At 40.5% G+C, this 16465-nt stretch overlaps 1 protein-coding gene across 1 annotated transcript in view; it reads right to left on the reverse strand.

The window, feature by feature from the left end:
* SMCHD1 (structural maintenance of chromosomes flexible hinge domain containing 1) overlaps nt 1-16465 on the reverse strand; it is a 123344-nt gene that overhangs the window by 13962 nt on the left and 92917 nt on the right. Inside the window, exons 34-41 of the mRNA XM_015413929.1 lie at nt 15443-15504; nt 14606-14693; nt 12898-13029; nt 10707-10859; nt 9355-9481; nt 9053-9172; nt 7251-7336; nt 2757-2879 (exon numbers count right to left, since the gene is read on the reverse strand). Coding sequence (XP_015269415.1) covers nt 2757-2879; nt 7251-7336; nt 9053-9172; nt 9355-9481; nt 10707-10859; nt 12898-13029; nt 14606-14693; nt 15443-15504 — 891 coding nt within the window. The remainder of the gene's footprint in view (nt 1-2756; nt 2880-7250; nt 7337-9052; nt 9173-9354; nt 9482-10706; nt 10860-12897; nt 13030-14605; nt 14694-15442; nt 15505-16465) is intronic.

Genomic DNA, 16465 nt, shown 5'->3' on the forward strand with positions numbered 1-16465 from the left:
GATTAAACACAGAGACCATGACCTGCATTATCCATTACTGGACATGACAATTTGCAGAACAATGTGGTAGTTCCCTTGCAATGTTAATGGCTGCATTTCCAACAATGAACTACTATAGTTCTTTAATGCTGTATTGCAAAATGCAGATTTGATCCATGTATTTTGAACATGTCAAAAACTTAATCTATTTTGGCAAAAAGTTATTCAGTTCATCAATGATACACAATAGGATATTAAAAAGGATTGGTTTCTGCTTCAAATGCTGAGTTAGTCTTTACTCTGCCTACAACTGCTAAAATGGTTATTGTGGCATACTGGAACAAAACAGAACCCTTTTCGAGAACTTAGTACTCAGAATATAGCCTTACTAACTAAACTAAGCTGCCTCGTGGCACAGGAAATCGCCCTAACACACTATGTACAAATACAGTTTGAGTCCAGTGGCACTTTAAGACCAACAAAGTTTTATTCAAGGTATGAGCTCATATTTGCATGCACACATCCTCAGATACATTGAAATGGAAGTTAACAGTCCATACATATAGGAAGAGGGTGAATGGCAAATTAGCATACAACATAATGAAGATGTTTTAACAGATGCAAAGACAAAACAGGAATAACAAGCTAAGTTTATATGGTCACCATTTGTTTAAATTTAATTATGAGAAAAAACACAGTGGAGCAAATAAATATGTCGAGGTAGGAGACTAATGTGTAAATGTATCCTTCTTAATTGTGGAATGCTAAGTGTAAATAACTGAGATCCTGTTGTTATGCTCCATTTGTCTCCTCTCAAGCATGGAGGTAACTAACAGCATACTTTCCAAGGAAAGGGGAGTGAAACTGGCCAGTTTAATGGCTGAAAGGCATTTCAGCCTGACAGCAGGTGGCAGCTAAGTTTATATGGTCACCATTTGTTTAAATTTAATTATGAGAAAAAACACAGTGGAGCAAATAAATATGTCGAGGTAGGAGACTAATGTGTAAATGTATCCTTCTTAATTGTGGAATGCTAAGTGTAAATAACTGAGATCCTGTTGTTATGCTCCATTTGTCTCCTCTCAAGCATGGAGGTAACTAACAGCATACTTTCCAAGGAAAGGGGAGTGAAACTGGCCAGTTTAATGGCTGAAAGGCATTTCAGCCTGACAGCAGGTGGCTGGGGAAGGGAAGGCATGTTTAAATGCCTTCTCAGTGTTCCTTTCCTTCCCCAGCCCCCTCCGCGCTGTGGCGGGTGTGGTGCGGGGGGGGGCTGGGGAAGGAAAGGGAAGGCGTTTAAACATGCCTTCTCTCTCTTCTTTCCTTCCCCAGCTGCTGGGTCACTTCCACTGGTCAGTTTCACTCCCCTCTGCTAGCCAGCTGTTAGGTTTAAATGGCCCAAACCTAACAGCTGACCAGTGGGGAAACTGACCAGTGGAAGTGACCCAGCAGCTGGGGAAGGAAAGGGAAGGCGTTTAAACATGCCTTCTTGCTCTCCCTCCCCTCCCCATGAGTATAACAGACCTAAATACATTTAGAAATACTGAATATTTTCTGAGTCTGAATACTATATCCGTATTGGTACTCGGGAAAGTCGGTATTTACCAATACTTTTTGGATCTGATGTCCCCAAATCTGAAAAATGCAGATTTTTTTTCTCTTGCACACTTCTAATAATCAGCAGTCTGAAGTCTCTGTGTTACTAAGCTGCAGTTAAATATAACTAAGATCTCAGAAATCTCTGCAGTTAAATATAACTAAGATCTCAGAAATCTAAGGGCGATTTCTTAATTTTAGTCTCTCATGGTAGTTTGACAGGTTCTGTTTCTTTCTTTCTGAAACAATGTATTTAAAGTAAAACCATTTCTCCAATCTAAAAGTCTGATGTACTGTCACAAATTTATAAACTGGATCTGATGTCCCCAAATCTGAAAAATTTATAAGCTTTAATCTTTCACACCAAAACCATTCTTTCACCTGATAAAGCTCTTGTTTATGTTACCTTCGGTCTCCTTCTTGGTTAATCACAAGCAACCAAGATTATTTTGTCTTAACTACCAAGGCAGGGGAAAGGTGAAGTGTACCCCCAAGAACACATCTGAGGAAGGTGGGACTATACTTTTAATCACTGGTATAATTTACCTCACAGGTAGTCTTACCTACAGAGAATTTACCAAGTATTTTTAGGCCAGTTCCTTAATAATTCTCTGGCCACTCAGTAATTTGAATTTACCCTGTGATGGGGATGGGTGAGGGGAGTTAGTCCTCACATTTTCCAAAAATCAGTAACACAGTGCTACAAAGAACATTTGTAAATACCCACAAAAAACACTGCTATCACACGCAAAGGCCTTTTAAAAAAGTTGCTACCAAGTCACATCTGGCAACCCCGTCAGGTTTTCAAGGAAGAGACATACAGAGGTGCTTTGCCTCCACTGCCTGCCTCCACTTCACAAGGTCTCTGATCCACATACTAGCCAGGTCCAACCCTCATTAGCTTCCAGGATCTGGCAAGATTGGTTTAGCCTGGGCTACCCAGGTCAGGTCAGGGCAGACAAAGACATAGACAGGTAGAAACATTAATTGTTCTGTGCAGAATTAAGGATATGCTTAAAAAGGCAAAGGTTGCCTTGTTCGAAAGCCAGTCGAATCCAACTCTAGGGTTGCGGTGCTCATCTCCATTTCAAAGCTGAAGAGCCAGCACTGTCTGAAGACGTTTCCGTGGTCATGTGGCCGGCATGACAAAACACCAAGGCGCACGGAACGGATATGCTTACCTTGCCTAAAACATCTTGGCTGCCTTTAGGATAGTTGGCAATTGCACATGTTCTTCTGGGTTGCTTTTTAATTTCTTCCTGCTCAGAAATATTCTTTTTCAGAAGAGAGTCAACGTATTGTATCTGAAAATTAAAACAGTAAAATAATATCATTTATTAATATTACAGATACTGCAAAAAACCCTTATTATAATTAGTCTATTATTTATGTTGTCGAAGGCTTTCATGGCTGGAGTTCATTCGTTGTTGTAGATTTTCCGGGCTCTATGGCCGTGGACTTGGTATTGTAGTCCTGACGTTTCGCCAGCAGCTGTGATGCCAGTCTGCTGGCAAAACTTCAGGTACTACAATACCAAGACCACAGCCATGCAGCCCAGAAATTCTACAACTAGTCTATTATTTATTTACTTACTTTGATTTCTATCCCACCCTACCCGCAGGTTACAAAGTCACGCAAAAGTAATGACAATAACAAAATATAAACAATTAAAAACAGCATTTTAAAACAGTGATAAAACAAAAGTCAGAATGACAGTCTCGACAGCAATGCTCAGTTTTGGCTGGCCAGGAGCCAGCGTTTTCAGCAGGGTAGGCCAGAGATAGATTTGGATGTCCGCTGCCTCAACCGAAGGCTCTGTGGAACAGCTCAGTTTTGCAGGCCCTGTGGAATTGTAACAGATCCTGCAGGGCCCTGATCTCAAGTATGAGCTTGTTCTGCCAGGTTGGGGCCAGGGCAGAGAAAGCCCTGGCCCTCGTTGAGGCAAGCCGAACATCCTTGGGGCCGGGAACAGCCAGTAGATGTTGGTCAGTTGAGTGCAATGCTCTGCGGGGCATATATGGGGAGAGGCAATACCAAAGATATGCAGGTCCCTGGCCGTATAGGGCTTTGAAGGTTAACACCAAAACCTTGAACTGAATCCAGTACTCTATTGGCAGCCAATGTGGTTGGCGCAGCACCAGCTGAATGTGAGCCCACACAGGCATTGCCGTCAGCATATGTACTGCTGCATTCTGCACTAGCTGCAGTTTCCGGGTCAAGTCCCACTGAGGGTTGGGAGCTGGATTCCTGATCCCAACTCCCATCACTCAGGTACAGGACCTCTGTCTTCGCTGGGCTCAGTTTCAATCAGCTCTGTTGTAGCCATCCAGTCACGGCCTGTAATATCTCTGGGGAGGAGTCTAGCTGGCTAGCTATCGATAGAACTGGGTATCATCAGCATATTGATGACAACCCAGCCAATACCCCCAGGCTAACTGGCATGTAGATGTTGAGGAGGATAGCCCCTTGTGGCACCCCACAATTAAGGTGGTGATGCTGGGACAGTTCCACTCAGAGTGCCACCCTCTGTCCATGACCATGAAGGAAGGATGAAAGCCATTGTAAGGCAGTCCCCCGTATTCCAGCATTGGTGAGGCAGTGGGTCAGAAGGTCATAGTTGACAGTGTCGAACGCTGCTGTTAGATCAAGAAGAAACAGCAGCGCCAACCTGCCTTGATCCAGATGTCTCCAGAGGTCATCTGTGAGGGCGACCAGTGCGGCCTCCGTCCCATGGGCAGGGTGGAAGCCCAACTGGAATGGGTCCAGGACAGCAGCAGCATCCAAGAAAACCTGGAGTTGTTCCACCACTGCTCTCTCAACCACTTGGCCCAGAAACAGTAAATTCGAACCTGGGCGATACTTGGTAAGGACCATCGAGTCCAATGATGGCTTCTTCAAAAGCAGATGTGCCACTGGGAAGGTCCCTGATGACAGGGAAAGATTGATGGTCTCTCCCAGGGAAGTCCAAACACTCTCCCGGCAACCTTTAATCAGCCAGGATGGACATGGATCAAGGGGGCAGCTGGTGGGCTTCTCAGCTGCCCGAGTCTTGTCAACATCTTCTTGGGAGAAAAGACTTAAGTGGTCCACAACCAGACTGGAAGATGGACAAAGGGCTTCCAGTTCCATTATTGTATCATTTGTGGCCGGGAGGTCCTGGCAAAGCAACAGGACTTTATCTGCAAAAAAGCTTACGAATGCCTTGCAGCCTATAGCCAATTCCTTATTGTTTGGTTTGCCTTGAGGCAATGAAGTCAAGGATCGAATTGTTCTAAACAACTGGGCCGGGCAAGAGCTAGAAGATACAATGGAGGCTGCGTATAAAGTTTTCTTGGAGGCCTTCACTGCCATCTAATAGGGTTTCATAAACATCCTATAAGATGTTCTTGAAGCTTCATCAGAAGCACAAGTCTAATCAGATGCTCAAGCAAGGTCTTATTTCACCTTGACTTAAAAAGACAGCAAGGAGGACCATTATACTTTCCTCTATAAGACTGCTGTAGTGAAATTTGGAATGTGTTCCTTTTTCATCTACACTGCTCTTAGTAATTGGCTTCACCTCAAAAAAAATTGAAATTACTCAGCAACCAAGAAAACAATATATATCTACTATGTATAGTGGATAAAAAATTCAACCAGCAGAATGAAATTAATTGGCAAAAACTGCAAAAAAATGCAAGTCCTCCTATTCTATTTATATATGAGGTTATGTTAAATAATAGATTCAGGTGGGTAGTTGTGTTGGTCTGAAGCAGCAGATCAAAGTTCGAGGCCAATGGCACCTTTAAGACCAACAAAGTTGAATAAAACTTTGTTGGAAGGTGCCACTGGACTCGAACTTAGTTATATGTAACAATGTTAAGGTTTTAAGCAAGTAAGTAAATTCTGGCACTTCCAAATGTCTGCAAGTTTAATTGTGATTTTTCCATCATGGATATATATATAAAAAAACTTAACTAGATAGCTTATATGTAGACACAGCTTCAAAGCACTGTTCATTTTAATACAATGTCTGAAAGTTACCAGGACATATGCTGGCAAACTGTTAATTACTGGAATCCTAGATAGGCATGTTCTGGTATGCCTAAACTGAGAGTACTCTCCTTCCTGCTTTACATGTGACAGTGGCCTTGTGCTGCAGTTGCCTCTTGTGGCAAACCCTTTGTGTGCAAGTGATCACCACATGGATCAACTTTTGCTACTCATTTTGTTTCCAAGTCTGATTGCAATACTTTGTCTGGATTTTGAACTTTTTTGTGAGCTACCCTCAACATAGAAATCCCTCAAAAAAGGTACTGCAAAACATTCCTTTTTGTCATTTGTAGTGATATGAACTAACAACCGATAATATTTGGCAAGATACAGTACTGAGCAAAATGATTATCAGCTTCAATTTTAAGAGAACTCTCTGCAATGCTAATTTCTATAAGCTGGGTCTCAAGATGGGAAAGGAAGTCTATATTGCCATTTTGCAGCATGGATTGGAAAAGGGAGGAAGATGGGGTGGAGTTTTTAAGGTTCCAAAAATACAGTTTCTGTAGTTTGGGAAAAGGAGGAGTCACTAGGAACTGAGCTATTATTTCAAGCTCTTCTTCCTAATCTCCCTTATAAGTAAAAGTCGAACGGTGGTGGCACTTCTCTAGAACATTCCACACGCTCCAAAATCAGTTCGCTCTCTGATCTGTCATTCAGAGGGTCTCCCTATCCACTGGTTGCTTTGCCTGAGTCCTGCCTCCAACATTCTAAACATTTTGCTAATCCTCTCCCCTCCATAGCCAGTCAGAACACAGAGGTCATTTGCATATGCAGCCTCACTGGCCTCTGCCTCGGAACACAGAGGTCGTTTGCATATGCGACTTGATTGGCTTTTGCCTCTAACATTCTAAACAGTTTTGCTGTTCTGAGGTAAAATGTGTCCAATCTCCAGGTGAGGGCTGGAGATCACTCAGAATTACAACTGCTTTCCAGATGGCAGAGATCAGTTCCCCTGAAGAAAATGGTGGGCTCTGTATCCTTATATGCTGCTGAGGTGGCCCCCGTATGACAGTCAATGTGACGTAGCAGTCAGGGCTTCAGAGCACGGGAGAGGCTGCAGGTGTGTGGGGGGTGGAAAGCTGAAGAGTGAGGGGGAAATAAAGGTAGGTTGATGATTGGCTGGGAAGAAGATAGGGTTGCCAACTCCAGGTGGGAAATTCCTGGAGATGTGAGGGATGGAGCCTGGAGAGGGTGAGGTTTCAGGAGGCGTGGGACCTCGGACAGGTACAAAGCCATAGACTCCACCCTCCAAACCAACTATTCCCTTCTGGGGAACAATCGTTGCCAATCTCCAGGTGAGGGCTGGAGATCACTCAAAATTACAACTGTTCTTTAGGTAGCAGAGATCAGTTCCTCTGGAGAAAATGGTGGACTCAGTGTCATTATACCCGGCTGAGGTCGCCACAGCAAATTGACACTGAGTGTCCAAGGCTGGGGCATCCGCCCAGAGCCTCTTTTATTTCCACAATGGATCTTTTTCCTAGTTTGTTAGATTACCTAACTAGTCAAAAATTACAGGAATGTATGCTTTTTTTAAAAAAACCCTTCATTTAAATCTTTCGTGTGACCGTAACTGAATGGAATATCTTTATGAGTATTCTGTAAAATGTTTTGGTCACTAAGAAGGAAAGTAGCCATACAGCATTTATCTGAGGTATCTCAATCTGCTTTTTTTCCAGTTCTGCCTTCAGATGGGCTTCTTTTGTTTCAGCTTCCTGAGCCTGACCTGAAACAATATGTAAATCAGTGAAAATTAGTTAAGGCTGGATAGAGGATTACTTTACATAGTATATTCATTACTTGATGAAACCAATACCAAGTGGCAACTTATAGCTCAGATCAAACAACGAAATAAGTTCTATGGCAATAATTCTGGGGCCAGTTCACAGTGCTTAATTTCTCCATGTGATTTAGTATATTGGAAAATAACACAGAGAAAGGTTAGCATGAATTTACAAGTCAGTGACCCTCTGTGCTTGAAATGACCCCCCCCCCCCGCTTCAGTAACAGAGCTGGCTGCCAGAACACTGAACTGTATCCAGCCAGTTGCCAGCAGAAGAATGGTAGGTGCAGATTTTCCTCACATTCCCTTCCCTTTAAACCCCTGGGCACAGATCTTTTTTTTTTTAAATGAATTTATTTTAAGTTTTCCAACTTTACATGCAATCACATACAATTTCATACATTGGGGGGGTTAAGTCAGCTTTTTTCTTCATGCCATTTTATGGCTTTTTGCCATTTCAGGTTAAATTGTTCTTCTGTTTTGCCCGCCAGAAACATATTGAGCTTATCCATCTCAATTACTTCGTAAAGAATATTGGTCAAATCAGCCTTACTCGGTAATTTATCAGATTTCCAATTTTTAGCAATAGAAATCCTGGATATTGTGATAACATATACAACAATACATTTCTCGTTAAATTTTAACCCATCAGGTGTAACATTCAGTAAAAAAAGCTCTGGTAACAGCGCTAAGTCTTTCCCTGGAGGCTGCTCTTAATAGTTTAATTGATTTCCAGGTTTTTGACCATTCCGCTCCCTCTATATTTCGACCTAGGTCTTTTCCCCAGCTAACTGTAGTCGGTTTTTTCAACTCCTCTTTTAATTCTTCTTATAATAGGAAGTTGTAAATTTTTTGGATCAATTTATCTTTCCCTTTCAACCATACCTTGTCTAGTTGCGTTTCTGAGTTATAAAAGTCTATTTTTTTGTCTTTTGTAAATCTTGAGCTTAATTGATTCCTTTCCCATATTGTTAACATTATATTCGATGCTTGTAATTCTTGCCAAGATTTCAATCGATTTCCTTCATCCAAGAAAGTTTGATAGGTTCTTGTGTTATATTCATTTGTTAGGGTAGGGATTACGAAAGCCTCCAGAGGTGCCACCCATTTTGGTGTTTTCTTATAATGTTGTTCTTTTATTTTATTCCATATTTTCATTAATGGACCTCTTATTGTATGGTTCGAGAAGTTTTTATGCACTTTATCTTTCTCATACCACACATAGGCGTGCCAGCCCATGTGCATATCGTAACCTTCTAACTTAAGTAACCTTTTGTCTTTCAGTAGGACCCAGTCCCGGATCCAACCCAATGCGACAGCTTGGTCCTGGGCACAGATCTTGTAGTCATGAGACCAAGGTGGACAAAAAACTTAATATGTTGGGTGGAATGTGTGCGGCTGCAGCGAGGGGAGCAACTGGGCAAAATCACCCCCTCCCTGTTCTGAAAGTAGATTTTGCTCAGTTGCCCCTCTCACTGTATTCTCCTGACCTATGTGGCTTTTTTAGTATTCTAAAACTACATTTCAGTACTATTGAAGGGTAGACTACATATAAAATACATAGACACTTCAGGGAAGATATGAAAATTAATTCCATGTCTGAAAATGGTGGTCTATAATATAAAAATATATGAACAATAATATTCTTACATTACTTACATTTTATTTCAGACAGAAGCCGATTAGCAGCATCAAACCATTTCCTGTAGACGTCTATAGATTGAGCTAGATTGTCTCTCTGTTTTGTAAGTGTCGCCATCTGCTGTTGCCTCTTAAAATCTACAGAGAAATCAAGATATTTTCGTATAGGAGTTTCCAGTATTTTCTCTAAACATCACAATACACAAAATTAAATGGTGCAATGACAGTTAAAAGGTGGTAAGAAAAATAACTTTATAAGCATTATGGTGGAAGACAGAAATTTTACAGCTCAGAAAAATATTGCACAAAGCAAAACTAACCATTGTAAAACATAAATTGAAGGCAGTAAGGTTCCAAATATTTTTTCAAAGTTGGTATGACTGGCTCAAACACAAGAATATATTCAGTACTATCTCTGCCTGGACTATTTTCTGCAAGCACAAGAGCCTGAAAAACAAAACAAAAAATATTTACATCATATTATAAAGCATTTAGTATTGTTCATCAAATCACACTTGCAGCAATAAGTATTTTGCAATGCTTCATTCAATAAAAATGCTGGCTTATAATAACAGAACCATTTTAAATGTTTGTTAAAAAATCAAATTTATCTTGCAATTTAAGGAATAAAACAGCAGCTTCACCTTACCAACCTACAGGGGTCATTTCGTAGAAAAAGAGGTGCAGGAGCTCATTAGCATAACTTATTTGCATATGCCACACCCCCTGACATCACCAGAAGTGTGTCAGAAGGCAACACCCACCGCTCAGGCTCCATGCCAAAAAACTCAGCTAAAAGAAAGTACCATTCAGAGAAGGCCCTTTGCACATGCTCAAAGGTCCTACACATAACACACACAGGTCTGAATTGAAATGTCTACAACTTTCTCCTAACCCTCTGTAGTCTTCCCCTGGGTTGAATGCTGGTTGGTAATTTCTACAAGATGTTACCTGGCAGCAATGCTCCCTCTAAGCTGTGGAGTCTTGTGAGAAAAAAATCTACTTTGTAAGCAAAATTAGTTTGCTCTGGAACCATCCTTCCTGAGCTAAGACAAAAATGTGTGAGCCAAGGGCTAAAAAACTGTGAGCTAGCTCACACTAACTCAGCTTAGAGGGAACACTGCTGCCAACCTACATCATATTTTCACTCTATCTCCTATAAACACATACTAAAACACACTTTAGGAAAAAAGTGTACCTTGCAAATACTCTTGATAAAATATTGCTTGTTAGTTTTTATTTAAAATACTATGGGACTACACTGTGAGAGACAGGATGCTGAACTAAATGGACTACTGGTCTGATCCAGCAGGACTCTTCCTATATCCTTAAGGGCTTTTTAGCCTTTGGCTTGCAGCCTTGTGCTCTGTAAAGCCCAGCCTGGGGTACATGTTTTTCAGTTAAATAAACTGTTGAATTAAATAAATGAATTCTGGAATTTTCTGTAAGCTGCTTTGGACCTTTTAGGGACAAAGCAGCACAGAAATATATAAATAAATAAATACAAAATCTTTTCAAATGGTAAAGATACGTTCTAAGCAAACACAGGAAAATTTACAACTTAGAGGAAAAACTGAGAAATGATACGGGTGTAAACAGGATACAATACTAATACCGAAGTTTAGGAACCTTGGAAACTTAAACTGATTGTTATCTTCTATGGAAGACTCACCTCAATTTCAACAATTCCTTTGTGAAATGGAAACTCGACTGTACTAGTTTTACCCTGAAACAGTGGAATGTCTGCATCTTTCCCAGTGGAACTTTTAATTTTAGCGACGATTTTTCCATCTAAGTCATTCCCAGTACAGTTTTTGTATTTATCCTTAAAATTAAAAAATACCCAGATTAAATATTTAAAGTGATTCTTGTTCATGACATTTTAAGATTGAATACAGTACATTCACTTATTCTGTGTCTACCCAACGTTTTTCAAATCAAGCTTGAATTGTCCCTATTAGTTAAATACTTTGATCACATTATGAGAAGCCAAGAATCACTGGAACAGACAGCAATACTAGCGAAAGTTGACGGCAGCAGGAAAGAGGAAGATCCAACATGAGATGGATTGACTCAGTCAAGGAAGCCACGGCCCTCGGTTTGCAAGATGTGAGCAAGGCTGTTTACGATAGGACATTCTGGAGGTCATTAATTCATAGGGTTGCCATGTCAGAAGCAACTTGAGAGCGCATAACATACACACATCTTGGGATGTCCCAAATATGATATGATATGAATGCATCCTGGAAAAGTACAAGAGTAGTTACTGCAAATGTTCTTTGAATTCCTAAATTCAAAATCCGGTTTAGCAATTGGGCCCAACTTTTCAAAAGGAAAACTGGGGGAAACTGCTGTTTTAATTTAGGGCAATCCAAAGAGAAATTCAGGGGACCTCTAAAGGCTAAAAAAATAACTGAAAAAACATTCCTCTCTCTTTTTTAATATTAACATCAACTTGAAACACCAGTTTTTGATTTTTAGCATACCTTATTGCGTATCTTCTTACTTATTTTAGATTGAGTGTTGCATTAATGTGGCATACTTTACCTGCACAGATATGGATGAATAGCTGTGGTGGCTTATCAAACTATTAAATTATGCAAGATTACTTTAAGTAAAAGCTGCTACAACTTGAATTTCTAAGCAGGTGCATTAATGAGTGAGACTAATTAAACAGCACTTTCAGATAATTGGTAGACTATATATATATATAAAGGGAGTGAGCTGCTACAACTTGAATTTCTAAGCAGGCGCATTAATAAGTGAGACTAATAAAACAGCACTTTCAGATAATTGGTAGACATGATATATATAGATATATATAAAGGGAGCGGTGGTGCAGGGGATTTTTCCCCTGCTTAACTATAACATCTGAACTGCCAAGCTTTGGCAGTTCTAGCCCCGTGCTGGTGTGAGCAACCAAGCCTTGTCCTAGCTCATTGTCTACCCAGCGATTCGAAAGCTTCGGCAAGTAGATAAATTGGGGACCACCCGTAAGGGGGTGGGCACACCACTCCCTTTGGGAAGGTGTTAGCTGCTGAGTGTGACTTCTGAGGCGTGGCAAGATCGAAAGATGAAAGATCTGTTTCGGCTTCCCTGCAGTGGAGCGAGCCGGCCAGGCGGTGGCAGTGTGGCAGCACAACATCAAGAAGCCCTGACGTCATCAGCCAGCCGACAAGAATACATGCCGTCAGAACACGACTGATCCAGCCCGCAGATGAAGCCCCAGCTAGCTGCAATGTGTGTGTAATTAAAAATGCTGTATGTTGTCTTCCCTACCCCCCACGAATATTGTTAGTCCAATTGTCAAAGAGTAACTGTAAATCGCTCTGAGCCCGCAGGTGTGTGGGTAAGAGCGATCAATAAATCGAAAGTATTATTATTATTATCAAACTGGGAGAAAAATTTGCAATGGTCTGCAAACTAGACAATACAAAATCTAAGTTTATTTATATTTTATTTATCAGATTTATACCCTGCCCTTCCAGCCAAAGCTGGCTCAGGGCGGCTCAGTTGTCTCTTCAAGGCTAATACATTCTGGCCATTTGTAAAACTGAAGCGTATTTATTTAAATATGAACATTTTTGAGATTTTGTTAATCACAGGGGAATTATGGGGTACAGCAATAGGAAATTTTTTTCCTGGAAGGTTGAACTTTTAGGATTTAATGACAATAAGGAATAACCTAAAGGCTTATTGCTACCTTCATGGCTGCATTTATAAGCAAAATAACCCACTTGTGCGTCTTCATTTAGGGTGAAAAGAAAGTAACCGGCCTGAAGGAAAACAGTAAAACTAACAACAATTAACTATTTACAGTATCATGGCTTCAGTGCTTAGGATGCAAACTGAACCCTAATTACCATTATAATGAGGCTCAAGTCCTTGACAAGGGTCCGACTGGCAACAGAGTCATCATTAGAGACTACAGGGGTATCTGGCAAAGATGCTGGCATCAACTGCGCTGGTTCATTAGGCACTACTTCAACTATAATCTTGAGGGGAAAAAATATCAACATAAACATATGTATACTTCATTTCAAGGATGGGTAGTGACCGACAGCAATGAAGCAGAAGCAACCTAGTAAAAGATAAAAACTGAAGCACAGCCTTAAATGTACAACACTAAGACCCAATTCATACACTTGGTTGTGGTGGAGTTTGGTTTGCACATCATTGGTGGTGGCGTGTACAACTAACAACCATATGGATAGGACCATATGGCTCGGACAGATACAATTATCACAGGTGGCTCTGACCACACAAACCTGGCAAAGCTACTTCAACAATATGTATTGATTCAGGCCAATAATATCATTTTCTAGATTTGTTCTCTTCTTATTCCTTTTAGAATTTTAATGCCGAATAATAAGCAAGATATCTGATGTTAAGAATGTGTAGTACTGCCTTCATCTTTTTCCTATGAAATTTTAACATTTTTTTTGTGATGGGGAAGCATCAGCTGCTGTCCTTTGGCATGCCAACTGGCATGTCACCAGTTTTTAGCCACTACATCATGTGGGATGTTAGAGCAGAAACATACATCGGAGATGCTAGGTACTACAGAACTCAGAGATCTCACTCATTAAAAACTATGTGCTCAATTCATGTTTAAGCAGAAGTCAACATTTTCACCCTCCTCTCCTAATTAAACCAACTGCACAGGGATTTTGCAGGTAATAGGAAATCTGTGTTCATTTCCCATATTCCCATTCATCTCTGTGATCGGTGTCATGCAAATTCAACACAAAAGTAACTGGCATGGAACATGAAGGGAGGGATGGGATACAGTCAGAATGTAGTGAATTCCCTTTCCTTGCAATGCCCCTTCATGAGGCCTGAGCATACTTCTATTGGGGAGCAGGAAGAGAAAACATGGCTCACTGAAACCTTATGAGGATAAATCTGTACTCTACTAGACTAGGCCCCTTCACTTCAAGTGAACAGCTCCAGCTTGGTACTGGCTTAGCTGCATGTCTGTTGACCATCAAGTCAACCATTGCTGTCCGCCAGGTGAAAACTGGACAGTTTCCTTTCTCCTCTTATAGCCCCTGCAGTTTCTGCTTCCACATTCCCCTCTTCCTGTTGTCAGCATTATTATGGGTTGCTAGAGCAACTTAAAATGTCACTCCAAGTCCACGCCAATAACATTCCAAGGTTACTGTTACTGGGGGTTTTCGGAGGGGGGGGAGGGATTGGCCAATTTTTTCAGCTTTTATATTTTTCTGCAAACTTGGGATTTCCCTGGGGTTTGCAGAAAAATATAGCTTAGCCTATTGTGCCCCTCCCCCACAGGGTTCTGATTCACATGTGGGGATATACTGGTATTTTGGCAACATATACATCCCCTTGACATTCCTACTCTGTTCACTTACAGTGTGTGAGCTTTCTCTTCTTTCTGAACAGAAAGTGAGGACACAACACATCAACACTTGAAGAGAGTAGCTGAACGGATTATTTGCAATATCAACATTTGCTTATAAACTGGCCAAAAATTTCTGCTGTCATATAAACAAAAACATAACCTATAGCAAATTACACATTTTTACACGCATTATTTGAAAAGCAAACCTGTTCGCTGCTAAGTATGTTCATTTTGTCAAAGGCAAAAGCAAACTGGATGCTGTATATGCCCACTTGCTCTGGAACCATTTTGTCCCTAAATTTCAAATATTGAACTTTAGTGAGAAATTACAACAAAGTATTTACATTCCCTAATTCTCTTGGCTATTCTATTAAGCATCTTATGTTCCCCCATATATCTAAACCAGCCTACCTGTAAATTATGTTTATTGCATCATCTGATAAAAAGCAGCACTCTGTATGCTGAAAAACTTTAAGGGTCATGTGCTTCAAACAACACTTTTCTTTGCTAAACATACCCCACTCCCTCATCTTTTTCTTCCACATCTTATATTCAAACTACTTTGGGAAATCAGTGCCATCTAGCTCAAAGCTTACTTAATGTGTAACATTTTCAATAAAGTAATATACAATTAAATAACACATACAACTAGACTCAGGCTGTATTTCTGTTTGTTCATGATGTGCATGAACCTAGCTGTTAGATGTGCAGAAATGCTTTCTCCCTCTCCTTGCCTGTGCATGTTGCACTCAAAACTGAAGGGTTCTGTTTGCAGAAGTCTTTAATCTAACTCCAGTTTGGTGAGCATCTAATTGTACAAGCTGGAGTTTGTCCCCCCGCACCAATCCAAGATTCTATTAAGGTTGAATTCTGGCTTAAAAATTGTGATTTGTGGTGGGAAAGCAAACTCTAGTTTGCCCAAGTGCTCATAATCAGATGCCAAAATCACCTTCAGAAATAGCTTTCTGGGTATCCTATATTTTAATTTCTTTTCCCTTTAAGAAATCACATTGGAACTAAAGAACCCAGTTGAGCCTGCATACCTGAAGTAAAAAAAACCTTCATCCTTATCATCCTTAGTTTTGGTACAGCCACATGTTGTAGCCTTAAAAAGAGATAAAAAGCATATAAACATTTAAATACTTTTGACCTTGAAGCAGTAATAGATAAGCTGTATATCAAAATGGGATTGCAAAGAAAGCTAAGCTAAGACTAGCTAAGAACTCCATAAAGATAGTCCAACATAAGCCACCCAATCCTTGCCACCACTTCTACTTCCAAGGTCCCTGACTTTCACCTAACAATGAACACATTCTCTCCAAAAATATGTGCCAGAGAAGAAACAGAAAACACACTCAAATTGTTTCAAATGATAAACTACTAATGATTTACCACCTAGTATGTGGCCATGGATCATTTTGTCCTATTAGTTGCATAATAAGGATGGCATAACAAAGCTCCACAAACTGAGCCCCAATTACTTCAGCAACAGAGACTATAAGAAAAAAACAACTGTTTCAGCTTTATGTTAAGGCTGTGTTACATGAATATTTCAGTTGTTCATGATTTGTACACAATTCTATGTGACATGGCCTTCTTGGAAGGACAGTTCCCTGTAACACACACATTGCTCCTATGAAGAGACACAAACAACTCTGTTAAAGCAGACACATCACTTCTTGCTTAAAACACACATTGCTTTGACAAATGCTGTATAGAACAGGGTCTCTCTACTGTGATATACACAAGAATAATCTGGAATGCCATACCTTAATTCACCAATGAAATTATTGTGTGTACCCCGCAGTTCACATTTCTGAGTGTGTCAACTGTGTTCCTTAATGGATCACGGAACTATGACTGCAAATTCCTTGCGCTTGTATGCTAGCTTCCATGATATGTGACCCTTGGAAGTGTCTACCCCAGCACACTCTTTGCAGTTACCATTGTGATACACCACATTGTTACATATCTTTCATTTTGGATAGCCACTATCACATTTGAAAAAATCATCAAGCCCTGTGTAGTGAGCTTACCCTACGAAAAAAGCTACCCTGTGAAGTTTA

The sequence above is a fragment of the Gekko japonicus genome, unplaced genomic scaffold (genome assembly GCF_001447785.1).
Source record: "Gekko japonicus isolate JY-2015 unplaced genomic scaffold, Gekko_japonicus_V1.1 scaffold1763, whole genome shotgun sequence".
NCBI classification, from domain to species: domain Eukaryota; kingdom Metazoa; phylum Chordata; class Lepidosauria; order Squamata; family Gekkonidae; genus Gekko; species Gekko japonicus.